The sequence below is a fragment of the Salvelinus namaycush genome, chromosome 24 (genome assembly GCF_016432855.1).
Source record: "Salvelinus namaycush isolate Seneca chromosome 24, SaNama_1.0, whole genome shotgun sequence".
In the NCBI taxonomy this organism is placed as follows: Eukaryota; Metazoa; Chordata; class Actinopteri; order Salmoniformes; family Salmonidae; genus Salvelinus; species Salvelinus namaycush.
The window spans coordinates 9,947,520-9,972,944 of NC_052330.1; the positions used below are offsets into that span (position 1 = coordinate 9,947,520).

The following is a 25,425-nucleotide window of genomic DNA, read 5'->3' on the forward strand; positions in this document are numbered from 1 at the left end:
CCATCCTTCGCCCCGGCAACCCCAGCAGCACCTGTGTTTGAGTCTCATTAGATTCTTGTTTGTGACTGTATTAGGTAATAGTAGGTGGCACGCAGGTCTCCAAAACAACAACCTTAAGGAGCAGAAAGGAACCGAAAACTGGGGGTGTGTCCCAAAATCACACCCTATTTTCTACATAGTGCACTACATATGGGCTCTGGACAAAAAGTAGTGCACTATATAGGGAATACATACAGTGCCATTTGGGACCGGGGTGTTAGCACGGTAATTACGGTAATTAAGGAGTTAAATATCAGTCAGGCAGTACAGGATTAACCTATTCATAAAGGGGGAGGGGTAGACGGGAATAAGTAGTGTGTGTGAGTAATGACTTAACATTAATCGTTAGCCCTAATACCTGTATGACCGCCCGGCTGGCTGCAGCCATAAAACAATCCAGGAATTTGTTCTGATTAGTGGTGTACCATGTGATATAACCCCTTGGTCAGAGTGCCACTAATGTGTCATATCCTTCTGGGGCGTGGTGTATTTGTTCTCTCAGAGCAGAGAGAAGGGGCGTGGTGTGTAGATACAACTAGAGAAAGACAGTCAGTCACGGATGGCGGTAGTGGACTCTCACTGTAATGCTCTGTCGCAACACACCGATCAGCCATCAACCTGCTTCCTGGAGCACCAAGCCACCTTATTCCACTTCGTAAAGTCAATTACGCCAGCTAAGCTTGAGGAGGGCAACCCTGTCGCTCCCATTAGCCCTACAGGCAGCACCAGCCCGGCAGGCGGCCCATAGCTGCTGAGGAGGCCCCCTGTCCATGCCCTTGCCTCAACCTCACAGCTTTTTCCCCCTCATGCCACAGTGCATCAATGTCACCATATCGTATTATTCTGTATAAGAAAGCCAGCCAGACAGACAGACACAGACAAACAGACAGTGTGGTGCCTCCCTGTCTGACCTGGCTATCACTAGGCAGAAGGACTGGCAGACACTGTGTTACAGACGGCAGGGAGGCAGGAAATCGGAAATGAGAGTCAACTCATTCTCTCGTTTTCTCTCTGCTTTCCATAGCACCCCAGTCACCCTGGTGATAAGGCTGCCTGTCAACCAAGTACAGCTATTCTAGAAAACTCTCTGAGTAAGGGGAAATGCTTTAGTTTACTGTACACACAGCAGAATGCACAAAGCCAAACTAGAGGGATATTGAACTGGGTAATGAAAAGTGTTTGATGGTACCAGCGATGGCTGCATTGTTGAATGTTGGCATGAGTAAAAATCAGTTTATTGCATTTACCTTCAGACAGGAAACGTGAAAGAAGGAAGAGACAAGAGAGGTGTGCCATTAACAACTTTGAAATAGAGACACAGTGTTGAGTTTGTGCACTTACAGTGTTCTTCTGGCAAACGATCTCCTGCAAGAGAAAAAGCGAAACGTCAATACTGCATTGTGGATAGTAGGGGAAAATCACAAACATTACATTGGTCACAGTTCACTAGAGCGATCCTTAAGTCAAGCTATAAATGGACTCCTGCACTTGCAAACAAAACCAGTAGAAACGCGGATACATCAGCACTAACATTTCATTTTGCAGTGCCGTTGTGTAGGCTAAGGGCCAGCAAACAACCATGGAGATATTAAACATGGCAAAAGGCACTTTAAAAAGAGGTTGAGCCTCAGCACGTGTACACAATGGAGTCTCTTTATTCTGAACAATCTATAACGGTTAACACAGCAGCCATTGTTACTCTTAACCCTCAATAAGGGAGCTGGTACAGTTTGAAGACTGCAGGCTGATAGGGATATGTTAAAACCACTACAGAAAGTCATATTTTTTTTTAACTTCAGGCTGTAGGTGGGTTGAGATGGAGAATATAGTTTATCAAGATTACAGGCATAATATTTATGTTCGGGTACACTTTGTCAAATATGACTTATTCTTTGAGGAATTTACGACAATTTCAAAAGATTGCAATGCTTTTTTTATGTCAATGACAGTGTCAGAGCAGAGCAGGTCACAGGAGTGTTTGGGGTATCTTGGTTTCTGCATATATAAACGCACAGGAAACCATCATCTCCCCTCCCCCTCATTCTCTCACTTGCATACCTGTGTTGTTGTTGGTGGTGGTCATTGATAGGGGATTCCCGTGTGACTGCAAGGCCCTCTCACTTTTCAAACCAATTTAGGCTAATGTTAACTCGACTGTGAATTCATCGCCTGACAGACTCAGGGCCAAAAGGTTAAAGGTTCATTGCAGCCATTTAAAAAAAGATCAATATCAAATCATCTCTGGGTAACTACTATGCATCTTACTGTGATTGTTTTCAATTCAAATGGTCAAAAGTAACAAATTGCTTCTTAGCAAAGAGCAATTTTTTAAGCAAGAATTTTGCTAGGACTGTCTGCGAGTGGTCTGAGTGGGGAGGGGAAAATCGGAAAACTAGCTGTTATTGGCAGAGAGGTTTTAACAAAATTAACAGCTCTTACACTTAAAGGGCATTATCATAATTTTCACAATTTCACAGTATTATTTCAACCTTGTGTGGAAATATCTACACTGAACAAAAATGATAAACGCAACATACAACAATTTCAAAGATTTTACTGAGTTACAGTTCATATTAGGAAATCAGTCAATTGAAATCAATTCATTAGGCCCTAATCTATGGATTTCACATGACTGGGAATACAGATGTGCATCTGTTGGTCATAGATACCTTTAAAAAAAGGTAGGGGCGTGGATCAAAAAAACTGTCCGTATCTGGTGTGAACACCATTTGCCTCATGCAGCGCGACACATCTCCTTCGCATAGAGTTGATCAGACTGTTGATTGTGGCCTGTGGGATGTTGTCCCACTCCTCTTCAATGGCTGCGCGAAGATGTTGGATATTGGCAGTAACTGGAACATGCTGTTGTGCATGTCGATCCAGAGCATCCCAAACATGCTCCATGGGTCTGGTGAGTATGCAGGCCATGGAAGAACTGGTACATTTTCAGCTACTAGGAATTGTGTACAGATCCTTGCGCCATGGGGCCGTGCATTATCATGCTGAAACAGGCGTCGATGGCTCCGGATGAATGGCACGTCAATGGGCCTCAGGATCTCGTCACGGTTTCTCTGTGCATTCAAATTGCTATCGCTAAAATACAATTGTGTTCGTTGTCCGTACCTTATGCCTGCCCATACCATAACCCCACCGCCACCATGGGGTTCACAATGTTGGCATTAGCAAACCGCAGACCATGGTTACACATGGTCTGCGGTTGTGAGGCTGGTTGGATGTACTGCCAAATTCTCTAAAACGATGTTGGAGGCGGCTTATGGTAGAGAAATTAACATTAAATTCTCTCGCAACAGCTCTGGTGGACATTTCTGCAGTCAGCATGCCAATTGCACACTCCCTCAAAACATGAGAAATCTGTGGCATTGTGTTGTGTGACAACTGTACATTTTAGAGTGTTTTTTTGTTGTTGTCCCCATGACAAAGTGCACCTGTGTAATGATCATGCTGTTTAATCAGCATCTTAATATGTCACACCTGTCAAATGTATGGATTATCTTGGCAAAGGAGAAATACTCACCAACAGGGATGTAAACAAATTTGTGCACAAAATATTAGAGAAATATGCTTTTTGTACGTATGGAACATTTCTGGGATCTTTTATTTCAGCTCATGAAACATGGGACTAACACTTTCCATGTTGCATTTATATTTTTGTTCAGTATAGATATAACACAGGAAAATCACATTTTTGACTACACTGGGCCTTTAAATGCCAGGATATGAGTCAGTCTGTCATAAACACATTCAATGTCGACAACATTCTCTTTTACAAGACTAAAGGGTGAAACAGAGGTAAAGGGGTGCAATATTAAACCAAATTCTGTGTGTTGATTTTTTTCTTCAGTCAAATGCTATTTTTACATAGCCCTAATATCTTATGAAACACACCATATCCTGCCTGGTTGTTAATGCATCTCCCACCAACAAATCACTGATGTGTTTATCTGTCACAACAACACAACAGCAATGATAGCTATTACATGTTCCCCACACACTCATATTCTAAATATAGACTGTGATCTTGTGCACTTAATGGCTTAAAAAGTATACGGAGAATAAAAAAGAAAATTAGTGCAAAATGAGCAAGATAAAACAACAAAACGGTTTGGCAGTTCAAAGGTTCTAAAATCAACCTCTCACCTTTCAAACATGACTCCCTTGAAATAACTGGCATATACATTTAAAAGAGTCCAATGTTAGTGAAGGAGCATCTCCTTTACTTATACCTTTGTCATTAACCCGATGAGCCTTGTTACATTATATCCATTGTGGGAACATTAATGATTAATTTGAAGCGATGAGAAAATGACAGGCTGCAGATATGTTTACGTCAGGCCTGTGTGTGTGTGTGTGTGTGTGTGTGTGTGTGTGTGTGTGTGTGCGCACATGCCCATACAGCTTACCTGTAGGGACTGTAGCGAGTCGGAGTTGGTGTCACAGTACAGGATGATGTTGTTGGCCATGCTGAAGCTCTCCCTCACACCTAGGTGGTAGAACAGGGAGGGCTGGCGGAAAGCGTCCGTCATCTCCACTACAGCTATGTCTGGGAGGGACAGAGTAGGCCTGTTAGTAGTCTTAAAGGCCCAATGTAGTCGTTTTTATCTCCATATCAAATCATTTCTGGGTAACAATTAAGTTCCTTACTGTGATTGTTTTCAATTAAATGGTCAAACAAAAATTGCTTCTTAGCAAAGAGCAATTTCTCAAGCAAGAATTTTGCTAGGACTGTCTAGGAGTGGTCTGAGTGGGGAGGGGGAAACTGAAAACTAGCTGTTATTGGCAGAGAGGTTTGGAACTCTTCCTTATTTGATGTCACCAGGCAGGCCAAAAAATCCATCCCACCAAAGCAGGCTGAAATTTCAGGCGGTCTTTTCAAACAGCTCTTACACTAAAAGGGCATTATCATAATTTTCACAATTTCACAGTATAATTCCAACCTCATAGTTTGGAAATATATATAAAAACAGAGGAAAATCACATTTGACTGCACTGGGCCTTTAACACTGAACAACTGCCTGTAGTATAACATATTTTAAGCCTACAACATTAGTTTCGTTACTAGTTTCGTCACATTTACCACAGTTTGTTTAGGTTTCATATGAAATCAGATTGATGGGACAATAATGGCCTGTACAATTGTTTTGGACTGAAGTAGAATATTTAATTTGCCCAAATGGTCCTTTTTAGACCAGACTGTGAGACATCACTAAAACTTCCAAAAGAAAAGGCCAAAATAACATTGTCTGGTAGTAAGCCTGGGGTGGGGTTCTTCCAGAAGTCCCTCTGGTAGCTCCCACTGACTGATAACTGCACAAACAAAACTGGGCTAGAACTGTGATGCAGTGTTTTGTAATGACAGAGCTCTCCAGAGAGATAATATTTAACAGACCCACCCCACCTTTTCATGTGCTTCCAAGTTTCCCCTTCCATGTCAACATACACATTACATATAGCTTAGTATAGAGCTTTTCATCCCTTCCGATGGAGCTCCCTTTCACTGTAATACCTGGGTTCCAGTCCACTACAAACCCAACGCTATTCTCACTCATTGAGAACCAAACATCCACATAGACAGCCAACACCACAGGGATAATCAAAGCAAACAAGCAATCTATTTTAATATACATTCTAGTGTGTGTGTGCTACTGTGTTGTTATGCAAAAACAAGGTCCCAGTGGAGACAGCCTGGCTTGTTTTAGCAACATTTTCATTTTCATAGGGCCAGTCCGCCCAGGCAAGAGCGCAGTCCCTCCCACTCAGCAAGGACATGTAAATGCCACCAGGAAGTCGTTTCTTCTTACTGGGTCTTAAAGGCTCTGTTCAGGTCACACACTTTCATTACAACCCAAGAAGAAGTGATGTACGTGTGTAGGCCTAAAGTGATGCAGGCGATGGGCACTGTATTGTCTCCCAACAGGTGGAGCTAATTGATATTGATGGAAACCTAAATATGCACCCTCGCCTCCCGTGTAGCGCAGCGGTGTAAAGCCCTGCATCGCAGTGCTAGCGGTGCCACTACATATCCGGGTTTCGATCCCGGGCTGTGTCGCAGCCGGCCGCGACCGGGAGACCCATAAGGCGGCGCACAATTGGGGGTTAGTCGTCCGGGTTAGGGGAGGGTTTGGCCGGCCGGGATGTCCTTGTCCCACCGCGCTCTAGCGACTCCTGTGACGGGCCGGGCGCACGCACACTGACACGGTCGCCAGTTGTACGGTGTTTCCTCTGACACATTGGTGCGGCTGGCTTCCGGGTTAAGCGAGCAGTGTGTCAAGAAGCAGTGCGGCTTGGCAGGGTCGTGTTTCGGAAGGTGCATGGCTCTCGACCTTTGCCTCTCCCGAGTCCGTCCGGGAGTTGCAGCGATAGGACAAGATTGTAACTACCAATTAGATATCACGAAAATGGGGTCATTTTTATATATATATACAGAGGTTCACAGAGGTTGACCTTTTAAGTGAGCACTTATTCTCACGACATCCCCTTAATTAGTCATCACTGAGACAACAGTTCCCTGTAAACTGCCCAGAGACTGCCACGCAGCTCCCCCAGGACTACATCACAGGCACAAAAGAAAAATCAGAGCCCACAGAGAGAAGCACGAGATTTTCCCTGTTAGTTAACACTATCAAGGTTTCCCTTTACTGTGGCAATTGTGATCAAATCAACACAATATTAGCCACTTTTAGTGCAATATATCAAAACAAAACAAACTATGCAAGACATTTTGTTGTAGGCAGAACGCATCTGAGTAGGATTCTACTGTGCACGACTCAGCCTGTACTCTATACAGACCGTGCGGCATAACCAATCAGAGCTGCAGTAGGCCTAAATGCAAATAGACCATTGCCAAATATGGATCTGTGCCATTTACTTTGAATTGGAGTGCTGTGGTCATGAGTAGATGCGCTTGTTTTGAGATCAAAGCAAAAGCTGCATGTAGCCACGTGTGTATATTTTGTTCATATCCTTTGCTAGTTAGCGAGTTACTAGCCCAGTTATAGATCATTTGAAGTCACCAATAGGGGAGTGATTGCTTCCTACAAGAGCACAAAATGTGTGCATTTCTTGACATCTTTCAAAAAAGCTAGTCAGGTAAAGAGTTTTTTTTGTTGTCAAAAGGGGCAGTGTTAAAGGCAGACGGTAGCATAATTTGTCTGATTCTCTGTAATAACGGTATGGGAATAATAATGCTTTTTATTTTGTAAAGTGGTTTCTTGTCTGAAGGACAAGTGGATAAACAGGCTAATGTCAAGCCCTTCATGTTTTTTTCCCCAAAAGTCTAATGGAATGTAGACCTACATTGAACACCACACATTAGCTGCTACTGTAGACTGAATGATATAACAGCTATTTCCATGTTAAAATGTTAAGGGATGCATTTTCTCCATTGTTTTTTATGATAGGCCACCTCTGTTAGGCCTACATTATGTACAGTGTGAGGAAGAATACTGGATGAGGTCAAATGCCAGCATCTCCTCATTCCAGATAGTACAGGCTTGCTGTTGAATAATATATTACGGGACTCATTTATCCGCTAGCAGAGGGGCCCCCATCAATATTACATATGAGAGATGTGTTCATGTGAAAAGACCAGAGAACTGCAAATGTTTGATACCAGTAGTGGAGCCATCCATCTGTGTAGAAGTTAGAACGTCACAGACACTTCTATGAGGAAATGGGTAGGGTACATACAGCGCTATCCTTGGAAACCTCTGCCTTGTATAGGATTAGGTATGAGCCAGGGGAAAATATTAGCTTACATAGGGCAGGGCTTGTATGAATGATGATTTCGGAAAAATGTGAACATATGGAAAATGTGGTAGACACAGAGAATGAGAGTCTTGTATTAGAGAGTAAGAGGAGACATGAGTGGCCTCCTTGACTTAAGAGCTCCTCAGCTCTCAGCTGACAACACTGAGGTGTCTGGTGAGGCATGATACAGTACTGTACACTTGACTGCATTATGCACAGTTGTACTGGCACTTTGTTTTAAAAGTACGGTTTAAAGAGTGCTGGTATAAGAGAGACTTGATAGAAAATATGGATTTGAGTTTAGGGAATAGATGCAGCATCAATGGGTTATAAGTGTTAGTGGTGATAAACTAGCCAATTATCAACAGCCAACTCTCGAAACATGAATAGTTGGTGATAAACAACTCTGCACACAAAAGTGATGTAGGCCATGTACGTAAGTCCTTGTTTTTCTGTTGTATTTGAATCCTCAAAACAAGGTTAGAAGTAGAACACCTGAGTGTCTCAACTGTGACACATGAGCGGTCATAATCTGCCACCCCCTTTGTTGGCACTGCCCATTTCACACATCTTCCCCAGTGCTGATCTTTTCCAAAGAACAGAACAGTGAACAACAAAACAGAAGGAGGAAATGAGGCTCTGGGAATAGTGGAGGAACATTGTGTGATTTCTTGGTGCCCTTGCCTTTTATTGAGTACTATTCTATGACGTCTATCCATTTACTGACAGAAAAAAATAAAAATAAATGTTTCATTTCCCTTCTCAGAACAACGCACAGACACAACAATGAGTGAGGACAGACTGCAGCTCTTATTCATACTCTGTGTCCTCAACTATTCCTTGAACTTGACAGCTACTGCTGCAGTTGTGACTCCCGGTAATACAGCGTTGAATATATCTGAGACTGATGCTCTTCTTTTCACTAAGAACATTTACTGATACTTATTCTGATGAACAACACTAAATCACTCAGCGAACCCCCCAAAAAATCACAAAAAACATTGTTGCTGCTTTGTCAATTATGTAGACCCATTTTAACCCCTTGCCTGTTGTTCGTAAACACACAGTGAGAGTGGTCAGTCACCTCTGGCTTGACCAGGCTGTGCCTATACAACTCTCATTTGGACCAAAATGAGGTGGGGAAAAACCTAAACAAGATAGAAGTAGGCTAATATATGTTCTGATTGCTTTCTAATCCAGTTTATACCTCCTACTGGTGGAATCACCATTTTACCTCTGTAGGAGTGTTACTGGTCAATCAGAAAAAGGACAGAGGGATTAGATTCCCTCTTTTACTCCATGCCAAAGAGTGTGCCCACCTAGCAGGTGTCTGGGAGACAAAGAATAATGTATTATAAATCCATGGACCTATGCAAACACTTGTATGAATACTTAAGTCTTGAATTCTCATGAAATGCTCACATTCACAGAGCTTTCATTTAAAAAAAAAAACAAGCCAGACAATGTGTACCATTTCCTCTTCAAAGCCTCAGAAAAACACATACAGCTCAAGTCGGAAGTTTACATACACCTTAGCCAAATACATTTAAACTCAGTTTTTCACAATTCCTGACATTTAATCCAGGTAAAAATGCCCTGTTTTAGGTCAGTTAGGATCACCACTTTATTTTAAGAATGTGAAATGTCAGAATAATAGTAAAGAGAATTATTTATTTCAGATTTTATTTCTTTCATCACATTCCCAGTGGGTCAGAAATTTACATACACTTAATTAGTATTTGGTAGCATTGCCATTAAAATTGTTGCAGGTAGCCTTCCACAAGCTTCCCACAATAAGTTGCGTGAATTTTGGCTCATTCCTCCTGACAGAGCTGGTGTAACTGACTAGGCCTCCTTGCTCGCACACGCGTTTTCATTTCTGCCCACAAATTTTCTACAGGATTGAGGTCAGGGCTTTGTGATGGCCACTCCAATACCTTGACTTTGTTGTCCTTAAGCCATTTTGCCACAACTTTGGAAGTATGCTTGGGGTCAATGTCCATTTGGAAGACCCATTTGCGACAAAGCTTGAACTTCCTGACTGATGTCTTGAGATGTTGCTTCAATATATCCACATCATTTTCGTTTCTCATGATGCCATCTATTTTGTGAAGTGCACCAGTCCCTCCTGCAACAAAGCACCCCCACAACCTGATGCTGCCACCCCCGTGCTTCACGGTTGGGATGGTTTTCTTCGGCTTGCAAGCCTCCCCCTTTTTCCTCCAAACATAACGATGGTCATTATGGCCAAACAGTTCTATTTTTGTTTCATCAGAACAGAGGACATTTCTCCAAAAAGTACGATCTTTGTCCCCATGTGCAGTTGCAAACCGTAGTCTGGCTTTTTAATGGCGGTTTGGGAGCAGTGGTTTCTTCCTTCCTGAGCGGCCTTTCAGGTTATGTCGATATAGGCCTCGTTTTACTGTGGATATAGATACTTTTGTACCTGTTTTCTCCAGCATCTTCACAAGGTCCTTTGCTGTTGTTCCGGGATTGATTTGCACTTCTCGCGCCAAAGTACGTTCATCTCTAGGAGACAGAACGCGTCTCCTTCCTGAGCGGTATGACTGCTGCGTGGTCCCATGGTGTTTATACTTGCGTACTATTGTTTGTACAGATGAACGTGGTACCTTCAAGCGTTTGGAATTTGCTCCCAATGATGAACCAGACTTGTGGATGTCTACAATTTTTTTCTGAGGTCTTGGCTGATTTCTTTTGATTTTAGCCTATCAGTAGCTTCTAAAGCCATGACATCATTTTCTGGAATTTTCCAAGCTGTTTAAAGGTACAGTCAACTTAGTGTATGTAAACTTCTGACCCACTGGAAATGTGATACATTGAATTATAAGTCAAATAATCTGTCTGTAAACAATTGTTGGAAAAATGTGTCATCCACAAAGTAGATGTCCTAACCGACTTGCCAAAACTAAAAACGAGTTTTAATGACTCCAACCTAAGTGTATGTAAACTTCCGACTTCAACTGTATATACTCTCATTGACCAGTTTATTAGGTACACCACCCCGTTCACGAAAATGGTTAACTCCTACAGACAGTGAGTCACGTGGCTGTGGCTTGCTACATAAAGCAGGCAGTTACTGTTTGATTTAACGTTAGAATGGGCAAAACAAGTGACCTAAGTGACTTTGAGCGTGGTATGATCGACAGTGCCAGGGGTGCCGGTTCCTGTATCTCAGAAACGCCTGGCCTCCTGGGCTTTTTCACGCACAACACTCTTTAGGGTTTACAAAAAACATCCAGTCAGCAGCAGTCCTGTGGGCGAAAATAGCTCGCTGATGAGAGAGGTTAAAGGAGAATGGCAAGAATCATGCAAGCGAACAGGCGGGCCACAAACAAACGGCACAATACAACAGTGGTGTGCAGAATGGCATCTCGGAACGCACAACTCGTCGGTCCTTGTCGACCACACTGGTTTCTACTCCTATCAGCTAAAAACAAGAAGAAGCGGCTCCAGTGGACACGTGATCACCAACACTGGACAATTGAGGAGTGAAAAAACATTGCCTGGTCCAACGAATCCTGGTTCCGGTTGCGTCATGCTGATGGCAGAGTCAGGATTTGGCGTAAGCAGCATGAGTCCAAGGCCCCATCCTTCCCGGTGTCAATGGTACAGGCTGGTGGCGGTGGTGTAATGGTGTGGGGAATGTTTTCCTGGCACACGTTAGCTCCCTAGATACCAATTGAGCAACATTTCTAGTCCCCAAAGAATTCAGGCTGTTCTAGAAGCAAAGGGGGGTCTGACCCGGTACTAAATGGTTGTACCTAATAAACTGGCCACCAAGTGTATGTATGTATGCAAATGTTGACATGCAAGAAAAACTGTAAGAGTAACGTTACATTCCCATATTTAATTTATATTTTGAAGATTTCAAGCGTATCCCCCCAAAAATTCCTGTAACTCTACTTCAAGCATATCTTTTGACCACCCACAGTGAATAAATGCCAGCGAGACATACACAAGATGAGAACACTTGAGAATGTAATTATTTCAGATTGTAGTAAGAAAATTCTCAGGCCTTTGTTGAGAATTTGAGCATTTGGCGTCGCGCCATGGTGGATGGATGATTGAATGACTGAAGCTTAATCATTCATTTCTCAGCACATTCTGCTCAGTGATAATCCATCTATTCATTATCAAACTATGACAGTGTTGAGTGAAGACATCACTGTCTAGCCATCCATGATGTGTACTTTCCCCTTATCACTCAGGAGGAAAGAGGAGAGTTTACTAGCGCGCCAGTGTAATGGATTTCCCTGGAGCTCAGCCTCACTGAGGAGGACGCAGGACGGAACAACCCCATAGTGGAAGAATGACGGTCCCTAGTCTCCACTGCAGTTTTCTTTTCCCCAAACATGCAATAGTACCTTGTGTCTGATAATGACCGTGCTCGAAGGGGCCAGTGGTGACTTAAGCCCAGAGAAATGTGAATGTCCTCTGCCAAAATTCCAAAAACAGCAATTTGACTGCAGGGAGACATAATGGCATGTGAACGGAGCACACTCTGCAGATAGAGTTCTCGGAGACCTCTATCTGCAGAGTGTGCTCCGTTCACATGCCATTATGTCTCCCTGCAGTCAAATTGAAGCGGAATTGAAGAGGGAACTACCAGTGCGTTATGATGTCCTACAATCAGTCAAGAAAAATCTATGGGACTAATATTCAATTCACACAGCATCCAGTGTTGCTAGCTGCTTCCAGGAAGCAATTTAACCACTCAGACATGTATTGTTATTTTCAGATCAGGTTTGTTGGCCCATGAAACCAAACCAGTTAAAAGAGGCTTAAGTGCCCAAATTAGGTTCAGTGTTGTTATGCAAAAACAATCGAAGGAATAAGACACCGTGTTGGTGTTTAAATTGAGCATGTCGTGCCTGATTCTATAAATAAACCCAGCCATAGGAAAGCATGCAGGGTACTTTTACAATGGTTAATCAGCTGGTTGGATGCCTTGCCCAAAAAGAAGAAATACTACTTTATTTTTAGAAATGAGTGCAATATGCAGGAAAGAGACAAACCCCAGCTCTGACTGGAAGGGAGAGTAACTTGTCAGTAGCACCAGGGCCTTCGGTAGAAGGAATCCTCGGCATCTGGTAGTTTAGTTTCTGTTCACACTAGCATATTTCAGAGAGTGAGTAGTGAGTGCCATGGCCCAAGGGGAAAGTGTAAGAACAGAATGTGAATTGATCCCATCCAAACACAAGGAGCTGCCTGGTCACTACAGTGCCAGTTGCCAAGATTTGCCTTACACTTCCTGATTGGCCTCTTGTTAAAGAAACAAACTAAACGGAACTTGTTTTTAACAACAGCACTTTATGTCTCAACGTAATTCCATTTAACATGAAGGATACTAATATACAAAGTGATCACCTGGCAATAACGAAATACAGCACCAAGATACCTTTGTGAGGTCACGCAATAGTCTCTCCCTGCCAACATCTACAGGTCATAACTACTCCCTTGCCCTACTGCCAACTGCTGCTGGGAAATGTGACACCACATACCCAAACTGGAGATAAAACCTGACAGAGTGCTTTGGTCAACCAACACTCTGTACCACTCTATTTTTCTGAGGATAACATGGATTTTTTTCTCTTCCTTTCCAGTAAAGACTGGATTCCCTGGAAAGTAGTGTTGTTGGTGATCCAATTTCTCCTGACCTAATGCTTTCTGGCCCACATGGGCAGCCAGCGTACACATGAACATGGATAAACAACTTAGTAGACAACCAATAGGAGCAGAGAGTGACAGCTGCCAGCCAGCCTTCAGGTCAGACCAGAGTGCATGTGGGATCTTGTGGTGGAATCCTTTGGCAGGGAAAACAATGCTGAATGTGGTGTGTGTAGGCCTATCCTGTAATGTTGAGTGACTTATAACCCTTGAACCCAGTATATACTCTATAGATACTTCTCCAAAATAGAATTCTCTATCAAAGGACACACTCTTGACTATATATTCAATATTTTGTCTCATGTGACACCACATCATTTGGGTAGAGTTGTTCCTTCCAGATGACCTCTACTGTACATCACAACAGTTTGACTGTTTCCTTTATGACAGCCTCCAGTGATATGGTGCTGAAGTTCAGTACTTCATTTTGGGACAAACTGAAATGAGGAGAGACTGTGGGTGAAACATCCAGGCTTTCGTCTCCAGAGATTTACATGGTAGATTTGGGATGTCATGGATACAGACTCTCAAAAGGACAAACACTCGAGCAACTGAATGGAACACACACTGGGTCCCTGGTGTGAGAAGACACTGTGTACAGGCTTGTCGTCTAGTTCGCACAGTCAGACAGCCAATGGTTCAGTTCAGCTCACAGCGGAGCCACTTTAGCTGAGGGGTAAACAAACACTTATACCAAGGTAATACTGTTCTCGGAATCACCATGGACTCATAAACACTATTGTCCTCCATCCAAATTACACAGACATGTGATATAATGATCAACCATGACGGTACTTTCCTGCATGCCATAGCTATGGCTCATACTGCTTCCCGGCACAGTTACAGGTGGCAGTCAGTGCAAGAGTGTTGTCCTTTGGGGACCAACATACAGTAAAGGCAAAGCATTATCCATTTATTTGTATCCATTTTTTATCCATTATCCATTTAAAACCATGACCCTTTTTAACAGTAGCCTACACCACTGGCTCACTTCATTAGGATGAATGTGTGCTTTGACCTTTATCTATTGAGCTGATGGGGTTAGGTCAATAGCCACTGCTGTGTTTACTCAGCGAGGTCACAACATGTGAACATTTTATGTGGATCTGAACAGCTATTTGATGTACTGTGAAAATGTGCTTCCACCTGCACATTGCTGATGCACTTATTTACATGTTCTGTGAATGCTCCCTTCTTATGAGGTAAGCACTGTCATTCAGAATGTGGTAGTTCAACTTTTCCAAATAAGGAGTAAAGCGGACAAGCCTCTAGTTCATTGTATACAAAAGCTAGAGTTTTTTCTTGTTTCTTGTGTTCCATGATTCCATCCCTAACATGTCCTGTTGTAGGAACACGATAAAGAAGTTGGCAATGTTTAAGAAGCTTCTGTCAGTCATCTCAATAAAGCTTGTGTTCATTTAACAGATACAAAAGGGGTTTCTGGGAACTGCTTTCCACCTCCCATTTGAATTATAGTGAAAATCCACAGAGGCCCTGTGGAAAATAGCCAAACTAAAAAAAAAGGGGGAAAATTGAGTTCTGTTTACACAACCAACAATGTTTTGACAACCGAAAATCCTTTTAGCTATGATGTCAGCTAAGTCTATACAACACGGGTGTTTTAACATTTACTTCACTGAGATAATGCCCTATTGTATTATGGAATATTACCATGGAGAATATGTCATTAGTGTTATTACTGTGTATTTTATGCATGTCAGGGATACAACTGCATTAGCTATATACAGTTGCGGCCAAAAATATTGGCACCCTTGCACTTTTCTTAAATAATTCCCTATTTCTTCTAAAATAAGTTTGGTCACCACACAATATTATTAGATTTTTAAGATTGCAGAACCAATTGTATTTTTGTAAACTTAAGTATACGATTTGAATTTACAAAATAAAGAACAATAGCATGAACAAAAATAATTGGCTCCAACGGAACTAGTACTTGGTTGCACAGCATTTGGCCAAGATAATTGCAGACAAAGGGTTCTTGTAGCCATCAATGAGCCTGCTGCACCTTTCTACTGGCAATTTGGACCACTCATAAGCAGCAAACTGCTTTAATATTTCAGTACTTAAGAGGCGCCCTCCACCACCTGCTGTTTTCAGCTCTCGCCATAGGTTTTGGATGTGTTTCAGATTTAGACTCTTTGCTGGCCACTCCAGAACATTCCAGCATCTCTTCTGGGGCAGCAGATAACCTAGCAGGTAAGAGAGTTGGGCCAGTAACTGAAAGGTTTGAATCCCAGAGCTGACTAGGTGAAGAATCTGTCGATGTGCCTTTGAGCAAGTCACTTAACCATAATTGCTCCTGTAATTCGGATAAGAACATCTGCTAAGTGACTCAAATAAAAAAATGTCTTCTTGAACCATTTATGGGTGCTTTTTGATGTGTGTTTTGGGTTGTTGTCCCGCTGGAAGACCAACAACCTTTAATGGTTCCCCATTTTTGGACACTAGGTTTAACATTGGACTCCAAAACACCTAATAATCTTCTGTTTCATGATGCCTTGCGTAAGTTCAATGCCCTCAGTACCAGAGCAGCAAAGCAACCCCACAGCATTATCAAGCCTTCCAAATATTTGATTGTAGGGAGGGTGTTCTTTTCATTGAATACTTCATTTGGTCATCAGTAAACACAGTGATGATCTGTATTGCCAAAGAGCTATAATTTTGTTTCATTGGTCATTGGTCCACATTTCCCCCAGGATTTAGGTTTGTTTCGGTGGGTTTCTGAGAAGTTCAATCAGGCTTTATTGTGTCTCTTTCAGCAGTGGGGTCTCCTATATTTACCAATGACCAAATGAAGCATTCAACGAAAAGAACACCCACCCTAAAATCAAACATGGGGAAGGTTTGATAATGCTGTGAGATTGCTTTTCTGCCTCTTGTACTGGGGGCATTACATGTGTGCAAGACATCATGAAATCAGGAGATTATCAAGGTGTTTCAGAGTGCAATGTTCAACCCGGTGTCCAAAAACATTGTATCTGTTGATGGTCGTGTGTTTTCCAGCAAGTCAACAACCCCAAATGCAGATCCAAGCACCCTGGAATGGTTCAAGAGGGGGGAAAATACTGTTGGTCAGCAAAGAGCACAGATCTGAATCACATCCTTAACCTACGGTGAAAACAGCAGTCGGTGGAGGGAAGAAATAGAGCAGTTTTCTGCTGAAGAGTGGGTCAAATAGCCAGTAGAAATGTGCAGCAAGTTCATTGATGGCTACAATAAGCATTTGTTGGCAGTTATTTTGGCCAAAGGCTTTGCAACCAAGTACTAGCTCCGGGGTGCCAATAATCTTATCCATGCCATGTCTTTACAAAAAAAAAAATGGTTCTGCAATGTTGAAAATCCAATAACAAGGTGTGGAGTAGAGGTCGACCGATTAATCGGAATGGCCGATTAGTTCGGGCCGATTTCAAGTTTTCATAACAATAAAATACCGATTTGGCCGATATATTATTATTATTTTTTACTCCTTTATTTAACTAGGCAAGTCAGTTAAGAACACATTCTTATTTTCAATGACGGCCTAGGAACAGTGGGTTAACTGCCTTGTTCAGGGGCAGAACGGCAGATTTTTACTTTGTCAGCTCGGGGATTCAATCTTGCAACCTTACGGTTAACTAGTCCAACGCTCTAACCACTTGATTACATTGCACTCCACGAGGAGCCTGCCTGTTACACGAATGCAGTAAGAAGCCAAGGTAAGTTGCTAGCTAGCATTAAACTTATCTTATAAAAAACAATCAATCAATCAATCATAATCACTAGTTAACTACACATGGTTGATGATATTACTAGTTTATCTAGCGTGTCCTACGTTGCATATAATCGATGCGGTGGCAATCGTGAAAAAGGACTGTCGTTGCTCCAACGTGTACCTAACCATAAACATCAATGCCTTTCTTAAAATCAATACACAAGTATATATTTTTAAACTTGCATATTTAGTTAATATTGCCTGCTAACATACATTTCTTTTAACTAGGAAAAATGGTGTCACTTCTCTTGCAACAGAGTCAGGGTATATGCAGTAGTTTGGACCGCCTAGCTCATTGCAAACTGTGTGAAGACTATTTCTTCCTAACAAAGACAGCCAACTTCGCCAAACGGGAGATGATTTAACAAAAGCGCATTTGCAAAAAGAGCACAATCGTTGCACGACTGTACCTAACCATAAACATCAATGCCTTTCTTAAAATCAATACACAGAAGTATATATTTTTAAACCTGCATATTTAGCTAAAAGAAATCCAGGTTAGCAGGCAATATTAACCAGGTGAAATTGTGTCACTTCTCTTGCGTTCATTGCACGCAGAGTCAGGGTATATGCAACAGTTTGGGCCGCCTGGCTCGTTGCGAACTAATTTGCCAGAATTTTACGTAATTATGACATAACATTGAAGGTTGTGCAATGTAACAGGAATATTTAGACTTATGGATGCCACCCGTTAGATAAAATACGGAACGGTTCCGTATTTCACTGAAAGAATAAACGTTTTGTTTTCGAGATGATAGTTTCCGGATTCGACCATATTAATGACCTAAGGCTCGTATTTCTGTGTGTTATTATGTTATAATTAAGTCTATGATTTGATAGAGTAGTCTGACTGAGCGATGGTAGGCACCAGCAGGCTTATAAGCATTCGATCAAACAGCACTTTCGTGCGTTTTGCCAGCAGCTCGTCGCTGTGCTTCAAGCATTGCGCTGTTTATGACTTCAAGCCTATCAACTCCCGAGATTAGGCTGGTGTAACCGATGTGAAATGGCTAGCTAGTTAGCGGGGTGTGCGTTTATAGCGTTTCAAACGTCATTCGCTCTGAGACTTGGAGTAGTTGTTCCCCTTGCTCTGCATGGGTAACGCTGCTTCGAGGGTGGCTGTTGTCGATGTGTTCCTGGTTCGAGCCCAGGTAGGAGCGAGGAGAGGGACGGAAGCTATACTGTTACACTGGCAATACTAAAGTGCCTATAAGAACATCCAATAGTCAAAGGTATATGAAATACAAATCGTATAGAGAGAAATAATCCTATAATTCCTATAATAACTACAACCTAAAACTTCTTACCTGGGAATATTGAAGACTCATGTTAAAAGGAACCACCAGCTTTCATATGTTCTCATGTTCTGAGCAAGGAACTTAAACGTTAGCTTTCTTACATGGCACATATTGCACTTTTACTTTCTTCTCCAACACTTTGTTTTTGCATTATTTAAACCAAATTGAACATGTTTCATTATTTATTTGAGGCTAAATTGATTTTATTGATGTATTATATTAAGTTAAAGTATGTGTTCATTCAGTATTGTTGTAATTGTCATTATTACAAATACATTTATAAAAATCGTCCGATTAATCGGTATTGGGGTTTTTTGGTCCTCCAATAATCGGTATCGGTGTTGAAAAATCATAATCGGTCGACCTCTAGTGTGGAGACAAAAAAATATATAATTATTTCAATTGATTTGAGAAGAAATAGGGAATTATCTATTCAAAAAAGTGCAAGGGTGCCAATATATCTGGCCGCAACTATACAACTTCAATTTCTCTGCAAGATGGTTTGAATACTTTATAGTGTTTCCCTCATCATCTCCCATCCTATATTTCAAACCTTGAGGGTTGGCAAATAGCGTTATAGTTGACCGTACAGTGGACCATAAAATCGACCACGATACAAAATCCAGGTCATCAGCTGCTATTCATATGAAGGAGTGATCCTTGCAAACACACAGTAATACTCATTTTGAAAATCTGACTTTTAAGAAACCCCACAACACATTTCCATTTGGGATTAAGGGAACATTTTTAGATATATGGGCAATGGAGGAAAAGTGCTTTAGTCAAAAGGTTCAGTTCACTTCTGGAGTCTAATGGAAACTCAAACCCCTGCTCATACTTAGCAGAACAATCCATGACGCTCAGGCTCACTTCTGGAGACACATTTGTGGAGCAAATTAGGCATTCCCCCATTGAGACTATTCAGTGCTCTATGTGTTCCAGATGAACACAAATGGGTAGGCTATAGGCTATGTAGTGGAAAGAAATATGCCAACTGTGGAGGTTAATGTAAGGCTTTTAAGCCATGACATGTAAAAATGTTATCTGCAGTTTTCTGTGTGCTGCTCATGGTAACCACCATGGAAGCCCCATTAGAGCAAGTGGTGTGGCATGTGGATGAATGTGCACCGTAGCCCAATTCCCACCCACAGGAATGTTTACTGAACAGTAGTGAACCTGTTATACCTTTGGTAAATACACTACCGGTCAAAAGTGTTAGAACACCTACTCATTCAAGAGTGTGCAAAGCTGACATCAAGGCAAAGAGTGGCTATTTGAAGAATCTCATATATAGAATATATTTTGATTTGTTTAACACTTTTTTGGTTACTACATGATTCCATATGTGTTATTTCATAGTTTTGATATCTTCAATATTATTCTACAATGTAGAAAATAGTACAAATAAAGAAAATCCCTTGAATGATTAGGTGTTCTAAAACGTTTGACGTATATGAATATCCCCTATGTCATGTGTTGAAGGCTGGGATTTGATGTCTGGGGTTTGATTTAGATGAAAAGACAGTGACAAAAGTAAATATGGTTTGGTTCCGATAGTTTGAGGGCAACATATTCAATAACCCATCTCATGCACTCTGCATGTCATCATCACCTCTTACCTGCATTATAGAACTGGTCAAGCACACACGTCTCCCCAAAGTCGATCTTTCCAAAGTGTATGATTTCTAGTTGACTTCCCACGGACTCGCACGCGTCTTTCAAGCAATGCAGGGCCATGTTCTCTGCGGCGTGCAGTTGAGTGAGCTCGCTGTTGACGACATATGCCACCGTGACGGCCCTGCTTTTACATTTCCCCGTAGACAACAAGCAGCCACTGTCCATCGGACAGCTCAGGATACTCGGACTGATGCTTCCGCTGACCACAGAGTCGTGCCAGAATGTCCCGGCGGCGGGGATGGGGTCACCGCAGCCTCTCTCTTCCCGGGAGCCAGCAGATCCCCCGCGGGCACCCTCTGTGTTCGAGCCAGGACTAGAAGAGGGGACCGACAAGGATATCCCTTCATCTTGACTCATTGTTTTTCAAAGTCTGTTTTGGTTGACAATCCCTCTGTGTTGTTATGGATGCTCAGTTGCACAACATCTCCATACACCCAAAGTCAACATTACGCACGTTTCCTCACAGACATTCTATGCAAAAGGCACGCAAGGAAAATGTCCAAACTCTTTGAAGGTATTTCAACACAGGTAAACAACAGTCTGGTGATATGGGTCAACCTCCTGTAAATTCATTCCTGGTTTCGCATGAAATTGTGCGATCTGCAATGATCATGAACCAAGATAGTGCGTATTACCACCATTGAAAGACACCGTTACTGTGAAGTCACGACACATAGGCTACTCATATACAGCTAACGATCCTATGGAACGTAACAGTTACCACTCAATTGCGACATTCTTGCGCGTCGCCAGATCGACTCCACATAGTTTCCGAAGTTGCGCACTAACACAGGTTTCAATCGTTACAAATCCCCCATGAGCTTGTTTTCGGTTGATCCATCGTCCTAGAAATCAGATCTGAGTTGTTGTCCAAATCTGTGCAGACGCCCAAACAATAGCCTATCATCTAGAAACCATGCCCATAGAATAATGAATACCAATGCGAATATTATGTACAGTCCCTGAACCCTACCCTATTTCCACTACTATCTTTCCTGCACAGGCTCATGCACACTAGCTGGCGGTTGAGCCTTGTTTACGGGGCGTTGACATGACCATATTTGGAACAGTTGGAGCGTATTTCCCCTTAAAGCGACAGTCTGCTATTTTCCAGTAAGAAAACATTTCCAGTAATTTTAACTAATGAATCATACTGGTGGGAGGAGCTATTGGGGGACGGGCTCATTGTAATGGAATGAATGGAATAAATGGAATGGTGCAAAACACATAAAAAACGTAATGGAAACAACTTGTTTGACTCCATTCCATTGATTCTATTAAAACCATTACAATGAGCCCGTCCTCCTATCGCTCCTCCCACCAGCCTTCTCTGAATTGGAGGTACATTAAAAATAGGCCTACCCTAACTATATTCAGTTGTCATCCATCAATTGTTCATGTTTTTGTTGTCATATGGGTACTGTAAACAAACTGTAGTTTCAAATCATAAAACAAGCGCAATGCTGTTCTCATGGGATGTCATTACTGTTTAATTTGTTTTATTTATTTCACCTTTATTTAACCAGGTAGGCCAGTTGAGAGAACAAGTCATTTACAACTGCAACCTGGCCAAGATAAAGCAAAGCAGTGCGACACAAACAACAACAGAGTTACACATGGAATAGAGTACAGTGAATAACACAATAGAAAAAAGTCTATATACAGTGTGTGCAAATGGCATGAGGAGGTAAAGCAGAAAACAGGCCATAGTAGCGAAGTAATTACAATTTAGCAAATTAACACTGGAGTGATAGATATGCAGAGGATGATGTGCAAGTAGAAATACTGGTTTGCAAAAGAGCAAAAAAGTAAATAAAAACAATATGGGGATGAGGTAGGTAGATTGGATGGGCTATTTACAGATGGGCTGTGTACAGCTGCAGCGATCGGTTAACTGCTCAGATAGCTGATGTTTAAAGTTAGTGACGGAGATATAAGTCTCCAACTTCAGTGATTTTTGCAATTCGTTCCAGTCATTGGCAGCAGAGAACTGGAAGGAAAGGAGGCCAAATTAGGTGTTGGCTTTGGGGATGACAAGTGAGATATACCTGCAGGAGCGTGTGCTATGGGTGGGTGTTGTTATCGTGACCAGTGAGCTGAGATAAGGCAGAGCTTTACCTAGCAAAGACTTATAGATGACCTGGAGCCAGTGGGTCTGGCGACGAAAATGTAGCGAGGGCCAGCTGACGAGAGCATACAGGTCGCAGTGGTAGGTAGTATATGGGGCTTTGGTGACAAAACGGATGGCACTGTGATAGACTGCATCCAGTTTGCTCAGTAGAGTGTTGGAGGCTATTTTGTAAATGACACCGCCAAAGTCGAGGATCGGTAGGATAGTCAGTTTTACAAGGGTATGTTTGGCGGCGTGAGTGAAGGAGGCTTTGTTGCGAAATAGGAAGCCGATTCTAGATTTGATTTTGGATTGGAGATGTTTAATGTGAGTCTGGAAGGAGAGTTTAGAGTCTAGCCAGACACCTAGGTATTTGTAGTTGTCCACATATTCTAAGTCAGAACCGTCCAGAGTAGTGATGCTAGTCGGGCGGGCGGGTGAGGGCAGCGATCGGTTAAAGAGCATGCATTTCGTTTTACTAGTGTTTAAGAGCAGTTGGAGGCCATGGAAGGAGTGTTGTATGGTATTGAAGCTCATTTGGAGGTTTATTAACACAGTGTCCAAAGAAGGGCCAGATGTATACAGAATGGTGTCGTCTGCGTAGAGGTGGATCAGGGAATCACCCGCAGCAAGAGCGACATCGTTGATATATACAGAGAAAAGCGTCGGCCCGAGAATTGAACCCTGTGGTACCCCCATAGAGACTGCCAGAGGTCCGGACAACAGGCCCTTCGATTTGACACACTGAACTCTATCTGAGAAGTAGTTGGTGAACCAGGCGAGGTACATCACAGTAGTCAAGTGCTACAGTATTTGCATTGTATGTGAACATTACACTTGCTCCATTGTTTATGTTTTGTTGGTGGCCCACTCTTTGATGGTATGTACAGTGTGGCTTTAAAGAGACAACCATATGGTCATACAGTACCAATCAAAAGTTTGGACACACCTACTAATTCCAGGGTTTTTCTTTATTTTTACGATTTTCTACTTTGTAGATGTCAAGTTCTGACCTTAGTTCCTTTTTTATGTCTTTATTTTAGTTTGGTCAGGGCGTGAGTTGGGGTGGGCATTCTATGTTGTTATTCTATGTTTTGTTCTGTGTGTTATATTTCTATGTGTTTGGCCTAGTATGGTTCTCAATCAGAGGCAGGTGTCGATCGTTGTCTCTGATTGAGAATCATACTTAGGTAGCCTGTTTTCCCACTATGGGTTGTGGGTAGTTATTTTCCGTTTCAGTGTTTGCACCATACGGGACTGTGTCGGTTTTCATTTATTCTCTTGTTCATTTTGTATTCATTCTCGATTAAACGATATTATGGATACGTACCACGCTGCATTTTGGTCCTCCTCTCCTTCCACCAACGAAAGCTGTTACAGTAGAATAATAGTGAATACATCAACACTATGAAATAACACATATGGAATCATGTAGTAACCAAAAATGTGTTAAACAAATCAAAAAATATGTTATATTTGAGATTCTTCAAAGTAGTCACCCTTTGCCTTGATGACAGCTTTACACACTTGGCATTTTCTCAACCAGCTTCACCTGGAATATTTTTCCAAAAGTCTTGAAGAATTTCCCACATATGCTGAGCACTTGTTGGCTGCTTTTCCTTCACTCTGCGGTCCAACTCATCTCAAACCATCTCAATTGGGTTGAGGTCGGGTGATTGTGGAGGCCAGGTCATCTGATGTAGCACTCCATCACTCTCCTTATTGGTCAAATAGCCCTTACACAGCCTGGAGGTGTGTTTTGGGTCATTGTCCTGTTGAAAAACAAATGATAGTCCCACTAAGCGCAAAACAGTTGGGATGGCGTTTATCTGCAGAATGCTGTGGTAGCCATGCTGGTTAAGTGTGCCTTGAATTCTAAATAAATCACAGACAGTATCACCAGCAAAGCACCCCAACACCATCACACCTCCTCCTCCATGCTTCACGGTGGGAACCACACATGCAGAGATCATCGGTTCACCTACTCTGTTCCTCACAAAGACACTGTAGATGGAACCAAAAATCTCAAATTTGGACTCATCAGACCAATGGACAGATTTCCTCCAGTCTAATGCCCATTGCTTGTGTTTCTTGGCCTAAGCAAGTCTCTTCTTCTTATTGGTGTCCTTTAGTAGTGTTTTTTTTTCTTCAGCAATTCGACCATGAAGACCTGATTCACGCACTGTCCTCTGAACAGTTGATGTTGAGATGTGTCTGTTACTTGAACTTTGTGAAGCATTTATTTGGACTGCAATTTCGGAGGCTGGTAACTCTAATGAACTTATCCTCTGCAGCAGAGGTAACTCTGGGTCTTCCTTTCCCGTGGTGGTCCTCATGAGAGCCAGTGTCATCATAGCGCTTGATGGTTTGCACTGCACTTGAAGAAACTTTCAAAGTTCTTGAAATTTTTTGTATTGACTGACCTTCATGTCTTAAAGTAATGATGGACTGTCATTTCTCTTTGCTTATTTGAGCTGTTCTTGCCATAATATGGGCTTGGTCTTTTACCAAATAGGGCTATCTTCTGTATACCACCCATACCTTGTCACAACACAACTGATTGGCTCAAATGCATTGAGAAGGAAAGAAATTCCACAAATTAACTTTTAACAAGGCACACCTGTTAATTGAAATGCATTCCAGGCGACTACCTCATGAAGCTGGTTGAGAGAATGCCAAGCGTATGCAAAGCTGTCATCAAGGCAAAGGGTGGCTCCTTTGAGGAATCTAAAATATAATATATATTTTGATTTGTTTAACACTTTTTTGGTTACTACATGATTCTATTATTCTACAATGTAGAAAATATTAAAAATAAAGAAATATCCTGGAATGACTTAGTGTGTCCAAACTTTTGACTGGTACTGTACATGTTGCCCTTACCCTTTTGTCCCGAGCTTTGGAGAATAGGCCCTATTCATAATTTTGGGAAATTCCCAATTTACATCACGTGACCTGAAACCTACATGTTACGTTATCTAATAATAGTACTAAACGCTACAAGAGCTGTTTACAGCATGCAGGGTTTCAATGATTTGCAACTTATCTCAGAATGGACATAGGCCTATAACTCA

At 42.0% G+C, this 25,425-nt stretch overlaps 1 protein-coding gene across 2 annotated transcripts in view; it reads right to left on the reverse strand.

The window, feature by feature from the left end:
• The window catches only part of LOC120019685 (mitogen-activated protein kinase kinase kinase 5-like), a 59,408-nt gene extending 38,179 nt beyond the window's left edge, over window positions 1–21,229 (reverse strand). For both annotated transcript variants that reach the window (XM_038963070.1, XM_038963069.1), the window contains exons 1-3: window positions 20,184–21,229; window positions 4,461–4,600; window positions 1,381–1,404 (exon numbers count right to left, since the gene is read on the reverse strand). In XM_038963070.1, the coding sequence (XP_038818998.1) occupies window positions 1,381–1,404; window positions 4,461–4,600; window positions 20,184–20,598 (579 nt within the window). In that variant the 5' untranslated portion in view covers window positions 20,599–21,229. The remainder of the gene's footprint in view (window positions 1–1,380; window positions 1,405–4,460; window positions 4,601–20,183) is intronic.
• Between the last annotated feature and the right edge of the window lie 4,196 nt (window positions 21,230–25,425).